General features: G+C 39.7%; 2 protein-coding genes across 3 annotated transcripts in view; one reads left to right on the top strand and one right to left on the bottom strand.

Annotated features, from left to right (window-relative positions):
- The window catches only part of LOC138962020 (protein O-mannosyl-transferase TMTC1-like), an 89358-nt gene extending 87777 nt beyond the window's left edge, over positions 1-1581 (top strand). Inside the window, exon 18 of the mRNA XM_070333711.1 lies at positions 1-1581. This exon is cut by the window's left edge and continues 942 nt beyond it. The gene's annotated coding sequence lies outside the window, so the exon portion shown is untranslated.
- Positions 1121-15205, bottom strand: LOC138962027 (uncharacterized). 2 transcript variants are annotated; one of them, XM_070333719.1, is made up of 7 exons: positions 15129-15205; positions 11746-11821; positions 9515-9847; positions 7786-8220; positions 6974-7066; positions 6393-6507; positions 1121-4593 (listed from the first exon to the last, which is right to left on the bottom strand). In XM_070333719.1, the coding sequence occupies exons 2-7, from the start codon at positions 11807-11809 to the stop codon at positions 4074-4076; spliced, it is 1560 nt and encodes a 519-aa protein (XP_070189820.1). In that variant the 5' UTR covers positions 11810-11821; positions 15129-15205; the 3' UTR covers positions 1121-4073. The 2 variants fall into 2 exon arrangements, with proteins under 2 accessions (XP_070189820.1, XP_070189821.1); XM_070333720.1 differs by having other exon boundaries at positions 6974-7063.
- Between the last annotated feature and the right edge of the window lie 1923 nt (positions 15206-17128).

Raw genomic sequence — 17128 nt, 5'->3', positions numbered from 1 at the left:
TGTCAAATTCTTTTCTCTTGCGAATTGCACGATGTTCGATTAGTACATCCACAAACTGCAGTGCCTTCTTTTAAACACATAAATATCAGTGACAATTTCAGAAGCTTGAAACTTCACCCACCCGGAATGTGTTCATTATAACATGTCTCTCTTACTTCTTTGTCTCCAAATCACTGCGACAACTCGTGTTGATGTGTAATAGTTTTCTGTTGGTGTAGGCTACTTTTTTGAAACAGTGTTTTGATACTGTTTGTCCGAATTGCAGTTCTGCCTGATTTGTCTCCTATGGTGGATATATTCATGTGTCATGACTACGATCTCAAGTGTCATTATACCGACAATTGATATGCAGCTAAGTTGATATTAATATGCCATTGTGAAAAGATCGAATATAATTCCTGTATAAGTTTATGTCTCTCAAGTATGGACACATAATTCGATATTGCGTCTTGGATTTTATTTAACAATTGGATTTAAAGTTTGCCCATGTAAAGTTTATTATACGGTATCATGTTTTATGCTTGTTTAGTAACTTTGAATTTTATGCTTTTACCTTGAAGATAGATCGGTGTAAGTATGTTTTAGTTCAGTGCTGTGATGCATAACAAAATATAGGTGTTTGTAGTGTGTGTGTGTGTGTGTGTGTGTGAGTGTGTGTGTGTGTGTGTGTGTGTGTGTGTGTGTGTGTGTGTGTGTGTGTGAGTTCGGACGTGCATGTGCGTGTGTGTGTGTCTGTATATGTCACCATTTTCTATCTTTTATGATTTGTTTAACCCCGTTGTGATTTCATGCTAACCTACTAAATGGTAGCGGGTTTTCATCTGGAAATAGGTGTTAGAAATAAGGAAGCGCATCATTTACGTGGAAATGTGAGTGGATATGACTGCACAAGACGTAACGATTTCTGTAAAAACAATAGAAAGCAATGTAATCTATTAGAGATATAGATAGATGAATACATAGCAAGAAAGGGTGTGTGTGTGTGTGTGAGAGAGAGAGAGAGAGAGAGAGAGAGAGAGAGAGAGAGAGAGAGAGAGAGAGAGAGAGAGAGAGATTATAATATTGTGGAACAGATTGATAGATAAAACAAGCACAAATGTAAAAAATGAAATGAATTAAGTCAGTACATCATGCTTATTCTGGTGCGTTTATTCATACATTAAAACATTTCCAATAAATATCGTAGCAGTGGAGATATACATGTAATTGAAACACAATAGGCAAGCAAGGCAGCGCCGTTTAAAGTATACAAGACAAAATACTTTGGGGTCAGTCACACCAGAACTTTCTTTCATTCAAATTACATTTAACATGATTCCACATACTCTTATTCGTATTCACTAATGTATACCACTTTTGTCAGAATAGTTGTAAAATCAAATTATAAAGTAAAACCTTCAATGTAATTCTATGCATGCTAATATATCGTCAGTGTAACAAAAAAAAGTGTGTCTTTGAAATAGCCCTACAATTGATGAAAAACGAACAAACTTGTTAGTTTACTGTATCCTCACAATAACGGACACCAGTCAAATAAGTTACTCTATCCTGAAGTGCTTCAAGTGTGCACACTATCGAAAAGCATACTTGATGAAGGTGCATGTCAATTAACATTATTTACGCAGTTAAGAGTCTTAGTGGATCTGAATAACCATCCATAGTTTCAAGTGATATGCGCAAAGTTTTGCTGGTGTTCTTGGAGTGAATGCGGGAATTTCTAGTGTCCAGAAGTGTTTGTACGGCGTTCTCTTTCCTGTTCGTGATTTTACTCCGTGAGCGGTCATTTTCTGTTAAATTTGATGATTAAGAGGACGATTAGCTTACTCTTTGAGAGAGAGAGAGAGAGAGAGAGAGAGAGAGAGAGAGAGAGAGAGAGAGAGAGAGAGAGAGAGAGAGAGAGAGAGAGAGAGAGAGAGAGAGAGAGAGCATATTTGTGTGTTTCGTCGAAGGAGAGAGAGAGAGAGAGAGGGGGGGGGGGGGGCACATAATTGTGTTCATATGCATAAGAGAGTACGACCGTTAGACCGTTGATGCAGGTGTTATTGTGATGGTGCTTTTATTACTCTGAAGTGGCAAACATTGCCTTGTTCTTTTGTTCTCTCGTGACTTTACTATACTGTCTCATGGATCCTGATTCTTAAAACACATCGACCCTTACTTTAAGGGCATGTCCTTTTAATTTTCCTGTGGATGATGTGTGTGTGTGTGTGTGTGTGTGTGTGTGTGTGTGTGTGTGTGTGTGTGTGTGTGTGTGTGTGTGTGTGTGTGAAGGGGAAAGAGAGAGAGAGATATTTTTAAATACAGCATTTGTGATAGTAATCTTTGAATCCTTTTATAACACTGTCCTCAAAAGTGTTATTTGGTCTGCCTTGATCTCATGCTGATATTCTATACTTGCTCATTGTAATTAAACAAATGTATATAATTTATTACTTCAATAGTTGATTGAAGTAAAGAGTACGTATGTTGTAAAGTAAACATTGTAACATTATGAATATGATCTTTGCCTTTTTTCCACGCCAGTATTCGCTGTGCAAATAAAATTGATGTTTACTAATGATGAAAGTTCGTTTCAAATGTTGTGGACGACGACGACGATGATGAGGATGATGATGATGGTCATGATGATAATGACGACGACGACGATGATGATGATGATAATGATGATGATGACAACGTTGATGATGACGACGATGATGATGATGATGATGATATTTAAGAGTAAGAGGAGGAGTGGGATATCCACTCTTAGATTGTGCGTGCATACTTCTATCTGTCAGGGTGTGCCCCTCCCCACCCCCCTGCTCCCCTTCCATCTATATACAGCAGTACTATACACCTCTCAATGAATAGCAATCGTTGCTCATATTTGTGATGGAGAGCGTGATCATCAACACGATAAGGAGTGTGTCTTCAACGCTTTCAACCACATTTCGGTTTTGCTTCCCATTCAGTAGAACCGCATAGTTTCACACCATTAATGCTGCAACTCACACAGGATTCCTGTCCAGACAATAGACGGAACTCCGGTAATAACTTTGTCGGGTTTGGATTGGTAGTAAAAGAGTTAATTACTCTTGCTATCATTGAGGCAACATATCCACGAGTATACTCTTTGTCCATGTGTTTCAGACACACCCCTCGCTATAGTGACTGGCCTATGATGTCACGTGTGAAAGTTTGCCTCAATAAAAGCAAGAGTATTCACTCTTTCGCAACCCATACTGACAAACCCGACAGAGTTCACTATTTCAAAACAAAACATCTATTACAGCGTTCTTGTCCGCTGGCAGCCAACGACTTATAGAAACGATGTCTTCGGCTGGAGACTACTCAAAAGATGTAAGATTAATCGAGGATAAGAATACGGAACAAGTTTTGATATTTGAGCAAATAACGCTTCAATGTTAGCGCTTGCCATGTCTAGATTTCACACATTGTACAGTCTCTTCTTTGCGTCACTTGAGAAAGAAAACGCATTAAAACCGTAAAGCCTCCACTTTTAACGCATGATCATTTGACCCGATCGTTCAACAAAATGGTACCAGCGTTATGTAGGCGCACACTATCTCTTTAAAGGTTAAAAAAAATAAGGCCTTAAAAAAATAAACCCATAAAAAAGCCTTTATTTTAAAAATAAGGATTTATTTCTTGAAAATAAGCCCTTATTTCCTGAAATAAGGCCTTATTCATTTAAGGCCTTATTTTTAGGATTTTTTACCCTTTGTGCCAAGGAAACTTTCCTGTGTTAATCATCACGTGCACCACCACAGATATGTGTAGGTTTTGAAGTAGGATGGGAGCATCCTTCCGCTTGGACAAAAATACAAAATCAGCATCCTTACTGCGTTCTGATTCAAGTGGGAATTTTGTGATGATTTTTACATTGATCTCGCAGGTCGACACTTGCGTCCGTTACAAAATGATTTCATACAAATTCTCACCCTAAACAGGATGTAGCCAGGATGTAGATTTTTGGTATGTGTTCAACTGAATGGTTGTGCTTAATCCATCGTTAAAGCCTAAATAAATCTCAGATGATATGCGTTACATTTCACACGAAACCATCCATTCTACTGTTTCGCCACATAACTGGTAGTGTCATACACATTGTCAATCACCTTGGGTTCCAACCTTTTACCGTGTTGTAAGTGATGATACTCCGCCTCTTCAAGTCCGGGCCCCGACCTCCCCGCATGGTCGTAGATTGGTGGTTCAGATCTTGGCATTGGCATAGGCCTATAACTGAGAGTTTCATATTGATTGGTGTCCGCTGGAAATCCATGAAACCGCGTGGAATTGTCTTCGTGTGTATGGTTCTGTCCTCGTGAATTTTCGCCAGTTGATTCTTCGTCTTTGCTTTCATATGCATCATTTTTGTAAGAGGTCGGTTTCGTCTGCTTCGTGAATGAAGTCTCGGTGCTGATTGGCTGTGTCCGCTCACGTGGCTGTTTTGCAGGTTGGTCACGTGGGGCGTTTCTATTTCTGGCTTCGCTGATGGTGCAGTAGTCTCCCTCTAGGAGCACGCTGTCGTGGATATTGTCTCGTTTAAGGTCGTCGTCTGCTGAACCAACGCTGTGAACCTTTCGTGACCTTTTTAGAGAAAAAAAGAAGAGATTTGGGAAAAATGATGCAATTATTTCTCTCACAAACGTGTAACTCGATCAACCTCACAAGTTGTATCTCTTTCTCTCTCTTTCGCTCTTTCTCTCCCTCTTTATCTTCCTCTTTTCCTCAGCCTTAACACAAGACAAATGCCTTGAAAAGCTAAGATGTACTTGTCCTTGATGGGCTTAAACATGCAATCCATTAATCGGAGGCCGCGAAGCAAACCTCTGCATGCAAGAATTTTGGCCAGATGTTGGTCACAGACGCGGCACTCAAATGATTACGCCACATGATTGTCAGTTTCGAAACAGGTCGGGCGCCTCCCTGAATATATTTGAGGTTTCGCTCATGAGGCTCACCCATTGAGTTAAAAAATAACCCTCCCCAGAGATGTTACGGTGATTCGTTCAAATGACATATTAAGTCACCATCCTAAGCCAAAATCTACTGTCCTTTTCTGTTGACTACCTAATCCTTTCTCAGGAACATCTAAACCTGTCTTCCTGCTTCTGTGTATGTATACTAAGATGTGAGATGCAATGGCAATGTTGTACGCATATCAAGTATTCATCAGTTCTGGGGTTGTCGCTCGACTTCACGAACAGAGTTATCAACAAGTCGCGTAAGGCGAAAATACAACATTTAGTCAAGTAGCTGTCGAACTCACAGAATGAAACTGAACGCAATGCAACGCAGCAAGACCGCATACTCGTAGCATCGTCAGTCACCCGCTCACGGCAAAGACAGTGAAATTGACAAGAAGAGCGGGGTAGCAGTTGCGCTCAGAAGGATAGCACGCTTTTCTGTACCTCTCTTTGTTTTAACTTTCTGAGCGTGTTTTTAATCCAAACATATCATATCTATATGTTTTTGGAATCAGGAACCAACAAGGAATAAGATGAAAGTGTTTTTAAATTGATTTCGAAAATGTAATTTTCATATTAATTTTTATATATTTAATTTTCAGAGCGTGTTTTTAATCCAAATATAACATATTTATATGTTTTTGGAATCAGCAAATGATGGAGAATAAGATGAATGTAAATTTGGATCGTTTTTAAAAACAAATATTTTTTTTACAATTTTCAGATTTTTAATGACCAAAGTCATTAATTAATTTTTAAGCCACCAAGCTGAAATGCAATACCGAAGTCCGGGCTTCGTCGAACATTACTTGACCAAAATTTCAACCAATTTGGTTGAAAAATGAGGGCGTGACAGTGCCGCCTCAACTTTCACGAAAAGCCGGATATGACGTCATCAAAGACATTTATCAAAAAAATGAAAAAAAGGTATGGGGTTATCATACCCAGGAACTCTCATGTCAAATTTCATAAAGATCGGTCCAGTAGTTTAGTCTGAATCGCTCTACACACACACACACACAGACAGACACACACACACACACACACACACGCACATACACCACGACCCTCGTCTCGATTCCCCCCTCTACGTTAAAACATTTAGTCAAAACTTGACTAAATGTAAAAACGTACAATCGAATGAAAAGCAGGGATGAACACGTGTGTCTCAGTGAGCCAGACCGTTTGCCTGACATAAATACACTAAACATTATCATGCAAGGTTATGAAAATGGTGTGATTGACGCTTCTCATCGCTGTGGATGGGTCCATTAGCTAAATCATTCGTTGTTGCTTTAGCAGAAAGAAGGTAAACTATTATCCCATTACACAATTTCTTATATCTTCACAATTGTTTCTCTGAAAAAGTGACGATCGTAAGGAAACTGATACGTACGATGCCCCAACTCAATGCCTTACCTTGAAGAGTTTCTGCACTTTGACAAAACAATGATGGCGACGACGATAAGGACGATGACGATGAAACTTGCCGCAGCGCATGATATGTAGATCATCGTCGTCGTCTCAGAGTCACCTGGATACGGATCATCACAAGAAAGAAGGTGTGAAAAGAGATACAAATAGTCAGACAGACAGACAGACAGACACACACAGGATGACAGTCATTGTCCATTTCAATGCTTCTTAGTTTCTCCGTTGCCAGGAGACTGTTCCCGCATAACTCTTAATTACTGTAGTTGTCTAGATTGAGAGCGCATACTTCCCTTCGTTTCTAAGGGCGGAGAGAGAGAGAGAGAGAGAGAGAGAGAGAGAGAGAGAGAGAGAGAGAGAGGGTGTGGGGGGGGGGGGGGGGGAGGGTGGGGGTAGAGAGGGAGAGAGAGGGGGGGGGGGGGGGGGAAAGAAAGAGATAATTATAAATCACAGAAAAACATATTCAACCAGTAATTTTAAAGTGCATCCAAGACAGATTCGTGTACAGTATATCAAAATCAATTCCAATTAATATTTTAAAGTCAAGTGTAGAGTACAATGAAACTTACGTGACTTTTCCTGAGGCTGGGGGGAAATGTCAGCATGGAGCGGAATACCTGGTTTTGATGTAAAGTTGCAAGACACCTGCATCTCTTCACCTGCTTTGAAGATAAATTCATGTTCCGTATGTAAAAGTCGTATCGGGAATGTTGATGCGATTTAGAAATTAGAAAAGTGAAAGAGACACCCCCCCTCCACCCTCTACACCCACCACACTTGCTTTATTCGCCCGCTGTATGTGTGGAAACTAATGGAGAGATGAAGAGACTCCACATTTTTGTTAACAGCAACATTCGCAAAATATTTCTCAATCTGTAAGTTAAAACACCATGTACATTTGAAAGTAGTTTACACTCACTTTTTTTTCATTCGATAGACTAAACAAACAAAAAAGGAATTTAATGTCTTATGATTGCAATGATAATAATGACATTGACGAAAATTTCTTTCCCTAATTTACATTTAACTTGGTCGCATGTTCTTCTGCTTTAAAACACGTGTCATATATATATATATTATATTTCAATATTTTGATAATGTTGTTTTGTTTTTGTCACCAAGTGGGAAAAACGTCTCACAATGCCACTTTTCAGGTCATAGTCAGACAAAAGATGGATGAGGATACGTTGCGTAATATCGACCTGTTGAGCTAAAGATCATTCATCAAACCCATGATGAAGTTGCAATTAGGGCCTCTTTAACAACTCCTTGAAATTCAGATGAACCAGCCATAATTCTTTAACAAGGGGAACAACCGCGACTTTGCTGTTGTGACAAGGGAAACTACTGCGTTACCTATTCACAGTTTAATGAATCTCACCTTGAATGTCAATCCAAACTCTACCAAAAGTGATGGACTGCAACTCTTCAAACAGCAACACGATGGACGTGTTTGCGTCTGTTTCCAGCTGCCCCTCAACCGGTGTCACTCCTTGCTCCACCTCCCAGCTCAGCTTTTCGTCTGTACTGTCTATCAACACAACAGGGCCACGCCTACTTGTTATGCCACGCCCATTCACGTTAACCTCAGACTCTTGTCCAACGCGATCAGGCCCATTCATAACTTTATCTGGACCACCTTCGAAGAGGTTCAGCGCTCTGACGTACAGTTTCGTGTCGTTCGATGACGTCATATCCACTGTGCATTGACACATGACGTCACGGGACGTAGTATGGTGCGAATAGTCCATCACGAACGACAGCTGGCGTCGCGGTTCCTCTGACGTCATGTTGGAACAAGGATCAATGAGAGGTTCTGTAATAAAAAAGAAAAAAAAAGAAAATGGGTAGATATCTTTAGCTTTTCAACACATTTATTCCTAAGCTAAAGACAATAGGTAATAACGACACCAGCTGCAGCAACATCATCCTCATCATCCTCATCATCATCATCATCATCATCATCATCATCATCAACAACAACAACACCACAACAGCAACAACCACAATACAACAACACCAACGCAGTGATGTACATTTTTCTAGCAGCCTTTAGGACAATTGTCCTGAAGACTGAAAATCAATAGGACACAGTGTCCTGAGATTGCAATTTCAATAGGACAAAAACACGACTCGTAAAACCGCATTTAAAAAGATTTTTCAGTTTAAATTCTTCCACCTTCCGCGACTGTCATGACTAGATACTCAAAGGATTGAATCACATTTCAAAGTTATTTGAACAGTTGTCGGTTTTTTTTTCACTGCCCATCTGTCGACAATGTTTTTCAGGTAGGCATCTGACCGTTCTGCGGGTCCCTCAAGTTTTGCTTTCAGGATCATGTCCTGGGTTTTGACACACAATCGGTTTCTTCGAGCCGTGCACACCAAGTTCTGTGCACTGAATCCTCTCTCAACGATTTATTGCTGAGCCAATGAATGCACTCGAGGCACCATATGGGTTCGGTTTTCTTTTTTTCTTCTAGATCCAACTTGAGGATAAATTAATTCAAAGAATCAGATCAGAGGTGGTGCCTCGTTCACTCAACAAACTGGTCACACGCAGTGCATACTTTCGCTTGGCAAAACCGAAACCAGCTTTAATCACGCAGTGTTTACTTTCGCTTGGCAAAACCGAAACAAGCTTTCCTCTTGAAAATTGAACAGTCCGCATGTCCGCTTCATTGTCAAAAACGATCGGACCCTTGACCACTTCTTCTGTAGGTTAATCGGACCTGTGTCCTGCTGGGGTTAAAGCTATAGGTCCTGGGGAAATTGGATCGGTCAGAGACCGGAGACCGACTAAAATGTACATCACTGCCAACGACGACGACAACGACAACATCAATGGCGACGACGACGACAAAATATAGAAAGAGAAAAAAAGCGACCAAACAACAAAAATGGCAAACCAAGCCCACATTGTGATATAGTTAGTACGAGCGGATTTTTCAAGGAAAGTAAAACCAGCAGTTGAGTAACACAAATATGTTGGTACAGTTTTTCATTCACTGAGTGTAAATCCAGTTACCGGACTACACACAGACAGAAAGAAGTAAGAAAAGAAAAAAAAACTTATCAAACATAGAACGAAAGAATGAAAAGAATCGTACCATTCAGACAAAAGTACGACATTTCGAAATCCCTCTCCACTCCCGCCAAGGATACATCACACTGATCTACGTCACGTCTTTGACAATGACGGTAGACCTTCAACACGTCACCCGACGTCATCTCTTGGTACTGATTCTGGATGCCAACGAAAGCACAGTCTCCGCCCACACAGCCGGCCGCCTGCTGTCTGTTGGCTGATTCTGACGCGGAGGGCGGGGCCAAATAGTGGGCGGTCCTTATCATCAAGTTGTGGGCGGGGCTGCATGTCACATTCCTGTTGTCATTGATGGAGAGGCTTGATGCCCTTTTCACTTTGAACTGCGCGTCAACACCTGAAAACGTTGGTATGGCAATGTAATAAAGTGACCCCCCATTGGTTTAGACTTCCAAATATCTGTGTAACTCAAGTTTTAAGAAAAAGCGTGTCTAAAAGATGAAGGTAGATTTATAGACTGCAAATAAAGAGAGCATCCGAAAAACTTGAGTTCTTAATTTTAGAATTAAAACATTCTTGCATTAGAAATGTCTTGAAATAGATGTTTCTCAATTTCAGTAACTGACAGTACATGCATGTACAAAATGAGGTTGGTAATACTCGGGAGCAACATTCGATGTCGGATGTATATGTTGATACCGTTTATGTTAATATAGGCCCAAAAAGGACACAGAGGTAGAGGATTATCTTTTCTTTCTGTCTGCGAATATGCTGATGATATATAGTGCACACAGAATTTGGCAAACCAAAACAAAGGCACACACACTACAATACAATACGGCAGAGTAGAATAAAAAAAAACTAATTTATTACCTTCAATAGAGAAAATCAGTTTGTGGGTGATTTCAAGATGGCACGTGCAACACAATAACAACATGGGAAGCAATTTCACTTATAACTTCATCACACACACACACACACACACACACACACACACACACACACACACACACACACACACACGTACACACACACACACACACTTACACTTACACACACACATACATACACACACATATACAAATCGAGAAGTTTTTTGAATCATGTTTTTCAAGAAATTCTACGAGTGAAGACATCCATATAAAATTTTGTCGTTGTCTGCTAGGTGTACACAGAAAAACCATGTGTATACCAGTGCTGGCAGAATTAGGTAGATTCCCATTAGCACTAAGAATGTTAACACAAACCATTTCCTATTGGACTCATATTTTACAATCTAAACGAGATTCATTTGTTCATCAAGTATATGATGACATGTTTAATAACCCTAAAGAAGATTCTTGGCTCATATTCATTAAAAGTTCACTTTCAAGACTTGGCTTTAATCATGTTTGGCAAAATCAATCTACTTTTGATACGAGAAAGTTACAATTTGCCATACAAATGAAATTACAAAGTGAATACATACGTTTTTGGAATAAAGCTAAATCAAAAGGAAGTGCAAGATTAAGATTCTATTCAAATATATGTGATACATATGAAATTCAGTCATATCTGACAATGATAGAAAATCGAAATCACAGGACAGCTTTAAGTCGATTAAGAACCAGTAGTCACAATCTAAAAATAGAAACTGGAAGACATCATAACATCCAAAGAGAAAATCGTTTGTGTATGGTATGTAACATTGTTGAAGATGAATATCATCTTCTGGATGAATGCGTAAAATTCCATGAAAGTAGAGAAAAGTTTAAAAAAGACGTGACTAATATTGATGTAGATTATATTAATTGTAAACCAAGTGAAATATTTATGGACAAAGATGTTCAAATATGTCTCGGAAGGTTTGTCGCAGAATGCTTTAGAATTCATAGCAATGTGTCAATAACCTTTTTGGTTTGAGGACAATAAACATTTGTTCTTGTTCTTGTTCTTGTTACACACACACACACAACCAAAAAAACAACACTCAACCACACTCACACACACACACACACACACACACACACATACACACACACACACATACACACACACGACACAACCACACACACACAATCACACACACTTACACACACACGCACATACACACACACACACATAACCAACAAAAACCCACACTCAACCACACTCACACAACCACACACAAACATAAACACACACACACACACATAAACACACACACACACATAAACACACACACACACACACACACACACACACACACACACACACACACACACACACACACACACACGCACACACACACACATAATACTGTATCAGTTTTCTAACCTGTCAAAATCCAAAGCAGAAAGGACAGCATCAAAGCGCTGACAGACACTCCAAAACGGTCCATTGTTCCCGGCCACTGTCAAAACAAAACAGGTCCCTCATTAGCCGGTAGTGTACAATAAGCAGAACTCAACCGTTGACAGACAAACTTCAACAAGCGCGTATGTTCGCAGCTTTGGAACAAAATATTGAGGTACAACAATCTGGACGGAGCCGAATTAAAGTTGGCTTTATTTTTTTCTCGTCTCGTCCGCGTACCACCTGTTCTGACCTGCACAAAAGCGTCCCCAGGGAGACGAACTTATAAGTTTCAAACGAGGTATTAAGCCTACATCGGCAGTCTCAGAGGAGATACATAGAGAATACTACATGGCTTGCTGTGTCGTACCAGATTTACACGAGGTTGTTTTTTAAGATATTGAACTGCGAGCGAAAGCGAGCTGTTCACTATTTGAAAAAGCAACGAGTGTAAATCTGGTACGACACAGCAAGCCATGTAGTATTCTGTTTATCCTACATACTGTAAGATGATATGTGGTGGTGAACATGAACTTCAAGTCTACGCCGGAAGACCTGTATCATGATCCCAGCGTGTGGGAAACACAGAGAGAGAAAGAGGAAGTACAATTACACAGATCTTCCGGGACATCAGACAAAGTGGGGTCAGGTTTCCAGTGCATAGTACTACTGTTGTCCATATTAACACAGTGAACTTCCTGAATCGAAGAAGGTCTAAAATAAAGTCTGAGTCACAGGATAAAGTCGAAGGTCTGGTCAGAGGACAAAGCGAGAAAGATGATAGATTTAGTGGCCGGCTTACACACGATTGAGTCACCGTGCTTTGTCTACAAGCTTCCAACTGAATCATGGGCGCACCTCCGTTGCTTCTTTATCATGAGCATCTGCATTAAATGATGTTTGTCACTGTTGTGAATACCTGTTGTTTTTAGTATTCGGTCTTCGACTTATGTTATCATACATTATCAAAGTGTGCATCATTTTGTTTGTCATGATAATATAGAAGGTGTTATGAAAAGCCGACCATGAAAATGCATCTATAGAAAAACTGTCTTATGCACACGTTTCCGCAATGTCTGCATTGCATGTTTCAAACTAAGTCTGTTATGTCAACACAATGCGTGGCAGTAATTATCTATATTTTTACAATTAGTTGGATGCATACATCTAGAATAATCAACTGCTGCTAGTTTTGGATCATTGTCACATGACGATGAAACTAGTAACTGTCCGTGATAATAACACGAACAAACACTTGTTGTCCATCAACATGAATACATCAAAATGGACATTTGTCTTTACCACATGTAAAAATGTCGGTCGACTATTTGAAGTGTATATATATAATTATTAACGTACGTACAGGCTAGGTATATACAGGGAATCCCTTAGAGTCCTGTTTCTTTGTGGGATACGACCAGCGAACTCATTGTAGCCGCGTAGCCATTTGCATTCCGTGTTTTCCAAAGGGTCTCCCTCCTGGCGCGAAATGTCAATAACTGTCCCATGTACACCCATGAAAACAGACATAATGTGTATAAAGGTACACATGTGAATTCTAACTGTAGTACATGAAAATTACGAATGTAACGATGGAAAAGAACACATGGAATACATCGTTGGTTCATTCAATTGGACAGTTCACCCTGAATGTGTTGCCTTACTTACGGAATATGCAAAATGTCATTACTGTAGTGCATTTTTATTTTAGAGCTATAAGTGAGATTGTAATACTGATTTACAACATATATTGTAACTCAAACAAGTCGCGTAAGGCGAAATTACTACATTTAGTCAAGCTGTGGAAACTCACAGAATCAAACTGAACGCACTGCATTTGTTCACAATGACCGTAGTCCGCCGCTAGTGCAAAAGGCAGTAAAAGTGACGAGTCTGTTTAGCGCGGTAGCGGTTGCGCTGTGCTGCATAGCACGCTTTACTGTACCTCTCTTTGTTTTAACTTTATGAGCGTGTTTTTAATCCAAACATATCATATCTATATGTTTTTGGAATCAGGAACCGACAAGGAATCAGATGAAATTGTTTTTAAAACGATTTCGGAAATTTAATTTTAATCATAATTTTTATATTTTTAATTTTCAGAGCTTGTTTTTTAATCCGAATATAACATATTTATATGTTTTTGGAATCAGAACATGATGAAGAATAACATAAAAGTAATTTTGGATCGTTTTATAAGAAAATAATTTTAATTACAATTTTCAGATTTTTAATGACCAAAGTCATTAATTAATTTTTAAGCCTCCATGCTGAAATGCAATACCGAAGTCCGGCCTTTGTCGAAGGTTGCTTGGCCAAAATTGTAATCAATTTGATTGAAAAATGAAGGTGTGACAGTGCCACCTCAACTTTTACAAAAAGCCGGATATGACGTCATCAAAGACATTTATCGAAAAAAAGAAAAAAAAGTCTGGGGATACCATACCCAGAAACTCATGTAAAATTTCATAAAGATCGGTCCAGTAGTTTACTCTGAATCGCTCTACAAACACACACGCACAGACACACAGACACACACACAGACACACATACATCACGACCCTCGTCTCGATTCCCCCTCTATGTTAAAAGATTTAGTCAAAACTTGACTAAATGTAAAAAGCACATAATTATACGCATACAGAGACAGACACACTGCCACAGAAACAGACGCAGACAGACTCAAACAGACACAGACAGACACAGACAGACAGACTCAAACAGACACAGACAGACAGACTCAAACAGACACAGACAGACAGACTCAAACAGACACAGACAGACAGACTCAAACAGACACAGACAGACAGACTCAAACAGACACAGACAGACACAGACAGACAGACTCAGACACAGACAGACAGACTCAAACAGACACAGACAGACAGACTCAAACAGACAGACCCACACACAAACACACACACAAACACACACACACACACATACACACACAACACACACATACAAACACGCACACACACACACACACACACACACACACACACACACACACACACACACACACACACACACACACACACACACACACAATCTACTAATATTGATGTAGATTATATTAATTATAAACCAAGTGAAATATTTATGGACAAAGATGTTCAAATATGTCTCGGAAGGTTTGTCGCAGAATGCTTTAGAATTCATAGCAATGTGTCAATAACCTTTTTGGTTTGAGGACAATAAACATTTGTTCTTGTTCTTGTTCTTCACACACACACATACACACACATGGGCGCAGACTCACACACGCATGCACCTACAACAGATATTATCACTGGCTGTTTACATATTTGAAAGTAACGTGTATTGCATTCATTTTAGTAAAGGAAACACAAAAGCAAACTTACCGAACTGAGACAGCAACACGGCACTGACAACACTCATATGTGATCAACAAGACTGACACGACTTCAGAACTTTGCTGTCAGTGAAGCAGACGGCACTGACAACAGATCTTGCTACATGCGACAACATCGCGAATGGACTGTGTCCTTCTCGAAACACAGTCGCTTGAAAATAACTTATTATTTCAGTGGTCTTGTGATAGTTATGAATAGAGTTTATTCATACACACGTGAGAGAAACCACTCATGAGATAACAATATCGTTCAAATCACAAGTGTGTATATCATGTAAATGAGGTCGGGATCAGCTCGTTACTCCCCCGGCTCGTTACTCCCCCTTAGGGTTAGGGTTAGGGTTAGGGTTAGTAACAAGCCGGGGGAGTAACGGCCTGGCAGGGACCATTCTGATAAGCATCGCTCCACGGCTATTGCCAGTTGTCTCTCTGACCGGACGCTACAGTCCTACGCAAATCTATCAAAACAAGAATACAGAGTTATCTCCCATATGTTTTTCGCGAGCACTGATCTAAATTTGAGATCAGTGTTCGCGAGACGAAAATGATTGCAGATTGGCCGACTTCGACAGTGATCTCCGTTCTGTTCTTCACTGTTATGATAAAGACATCGTTCTAAGGTCAAAACAAGTCGAAATTTTGGGACTGCTGCCGGAAGTAGACCGTAATACCTGGTTTCATCACTGTCAACTGGTGGTTACAGAAAAAATCGTCTGCTCCAGTGAGCGCCGCAACCAAACGGTTGATTATCACGTGACACTTTTGCCATATTTAGAGTTTTTTTGCACAGTAAATACAGCCACGAAAAATAGCTCGCTTAAAACTGTCTTACATATCAATTCCTTTGTAATTTAAACAAGTCGCGTAAGGCGAAAATACAATATTTAGTCAAGTAGCTGTCGAACTCACAGAATGAAACTGAACGCAATGCAACGCAGCAAGACCGTATACTCGTAGCATCGTCAGTCCACCGCGCACGGCAAAGGCAGTGAAATTGACAAGAAGAGCGGGGTAGTACTTGCGCTGAGAAGGATAGCACGCTTTTCTGTACCTCTTTTCGTTTTAACTTTCTGAGCGTGTTTTTAATCCAAACATATCATATGTATATGTTTTTGGAATCAGGAACCGACAAGGAATAAGATGAAAGTGTTTTTAAATTGATTTGGAAAATTTAATTTTGATAATAATTTTTATATATTTAATTTTCAGAGCTTGTTTTTAATCCGAATATAACATATTTATATGTTTTTGGAATCAGCAAATGATGGAGAATAAGATAAACGTAAATTTGGATCGTTTTATAAATTTGTATTTTTTTTTACAATTTTCAGATTTTTAATGACCAAAGTCATTAATTAATTTTTAAGCCACCACGCTGAAATGCAATACCGAAGTCCGGGCTTCGTCGAACATTACCTGACCAAAATTTCAACCAATTTGGTTGAAAAATGAGGGCGTGACAGTGCCGCCTCAACTTTCACGAAAAGCCGGATATGACGTCATCAAAGACATTTATCAAAAAAAAGAACAAAACGTTCGGGGATTTCATACCCAGGAACTCTCATGTCAAATTTCATAAAGATCGGTCCAGTAGTTTAGTCTGAATCGCTCTACACACACACACAGACAGACACACACACGCACATACACCACGACCCTCGTCTCGATTCCCCCCTCTACGTTAAAATATTTAGTCAAAACTTGACTAAATATAAAAATACACAACAACATGAAAAATCATTATCGACGATCGCGAATCTGCTTACATCTATAACACATTACGAAAAGATCTAAATATGTAAAAAAATCGATTTCCTCGCCACACAAGGAAAACCAAGGCATCCTATCCTGTCAGGGAGAGAATGAGCCGAACTCATGTTGACCTGAGTTCAGGATGGGCAGGGACCTGATTTTCCACTGCTTATGATGCCAAAGTCACCGAGACAAACGTCATTACGGAAACACTTTTGTGCCTGCTTTTTCCCCTGA

This window comes from Littorina saxatilis, linkage group LG3 (assembly GCF_037325665.1).
Source record: "Littorina saxatilis isolate snail1 linkage group LG3, US_GU_Lsax_2.0, whole genome shotgun sequence".
In the NCBI taxonomy this organism is placed as follows: domain Eukaryota; kingdom Metazoa; phylum Mollusca; class Gastropoda; order Littorinimorpha; family Littorinidae; genus Littorina; species Littorina saxatilis.
This window is presented reverse-complemented; position numbering and strand designations above follow the sequence as displayed.

What these genes read in the sequence shown, in the direction of transcription:
- LOC138962027 (XM_070333719.1), bottom strand. Translation starts at nt 11,809, where the DNA reads ATGGACCGTTTTGGAGTGTCTGTCAGCGCTTTGATGCTGTCCTTTCTG. An exon ending in TCTGCTTTGGATTTTGACAG is followed by an intron (nt 9,848 to 11,745) that starts GTTAGAAAACTG and finishes CAACGTTTTCAG; the next exon opens with GTGTTGACGCGCAGTTCAAA. An exon ending in AAGTGCAGAAACTCTTCAAG is followed by an intron (nt 4,594 to 6,392) that starts GTAAGGCATTGA and finishes TTCTCTAAAAAG; the next exon opens with GTCACGAAAGGTTCACAGCG.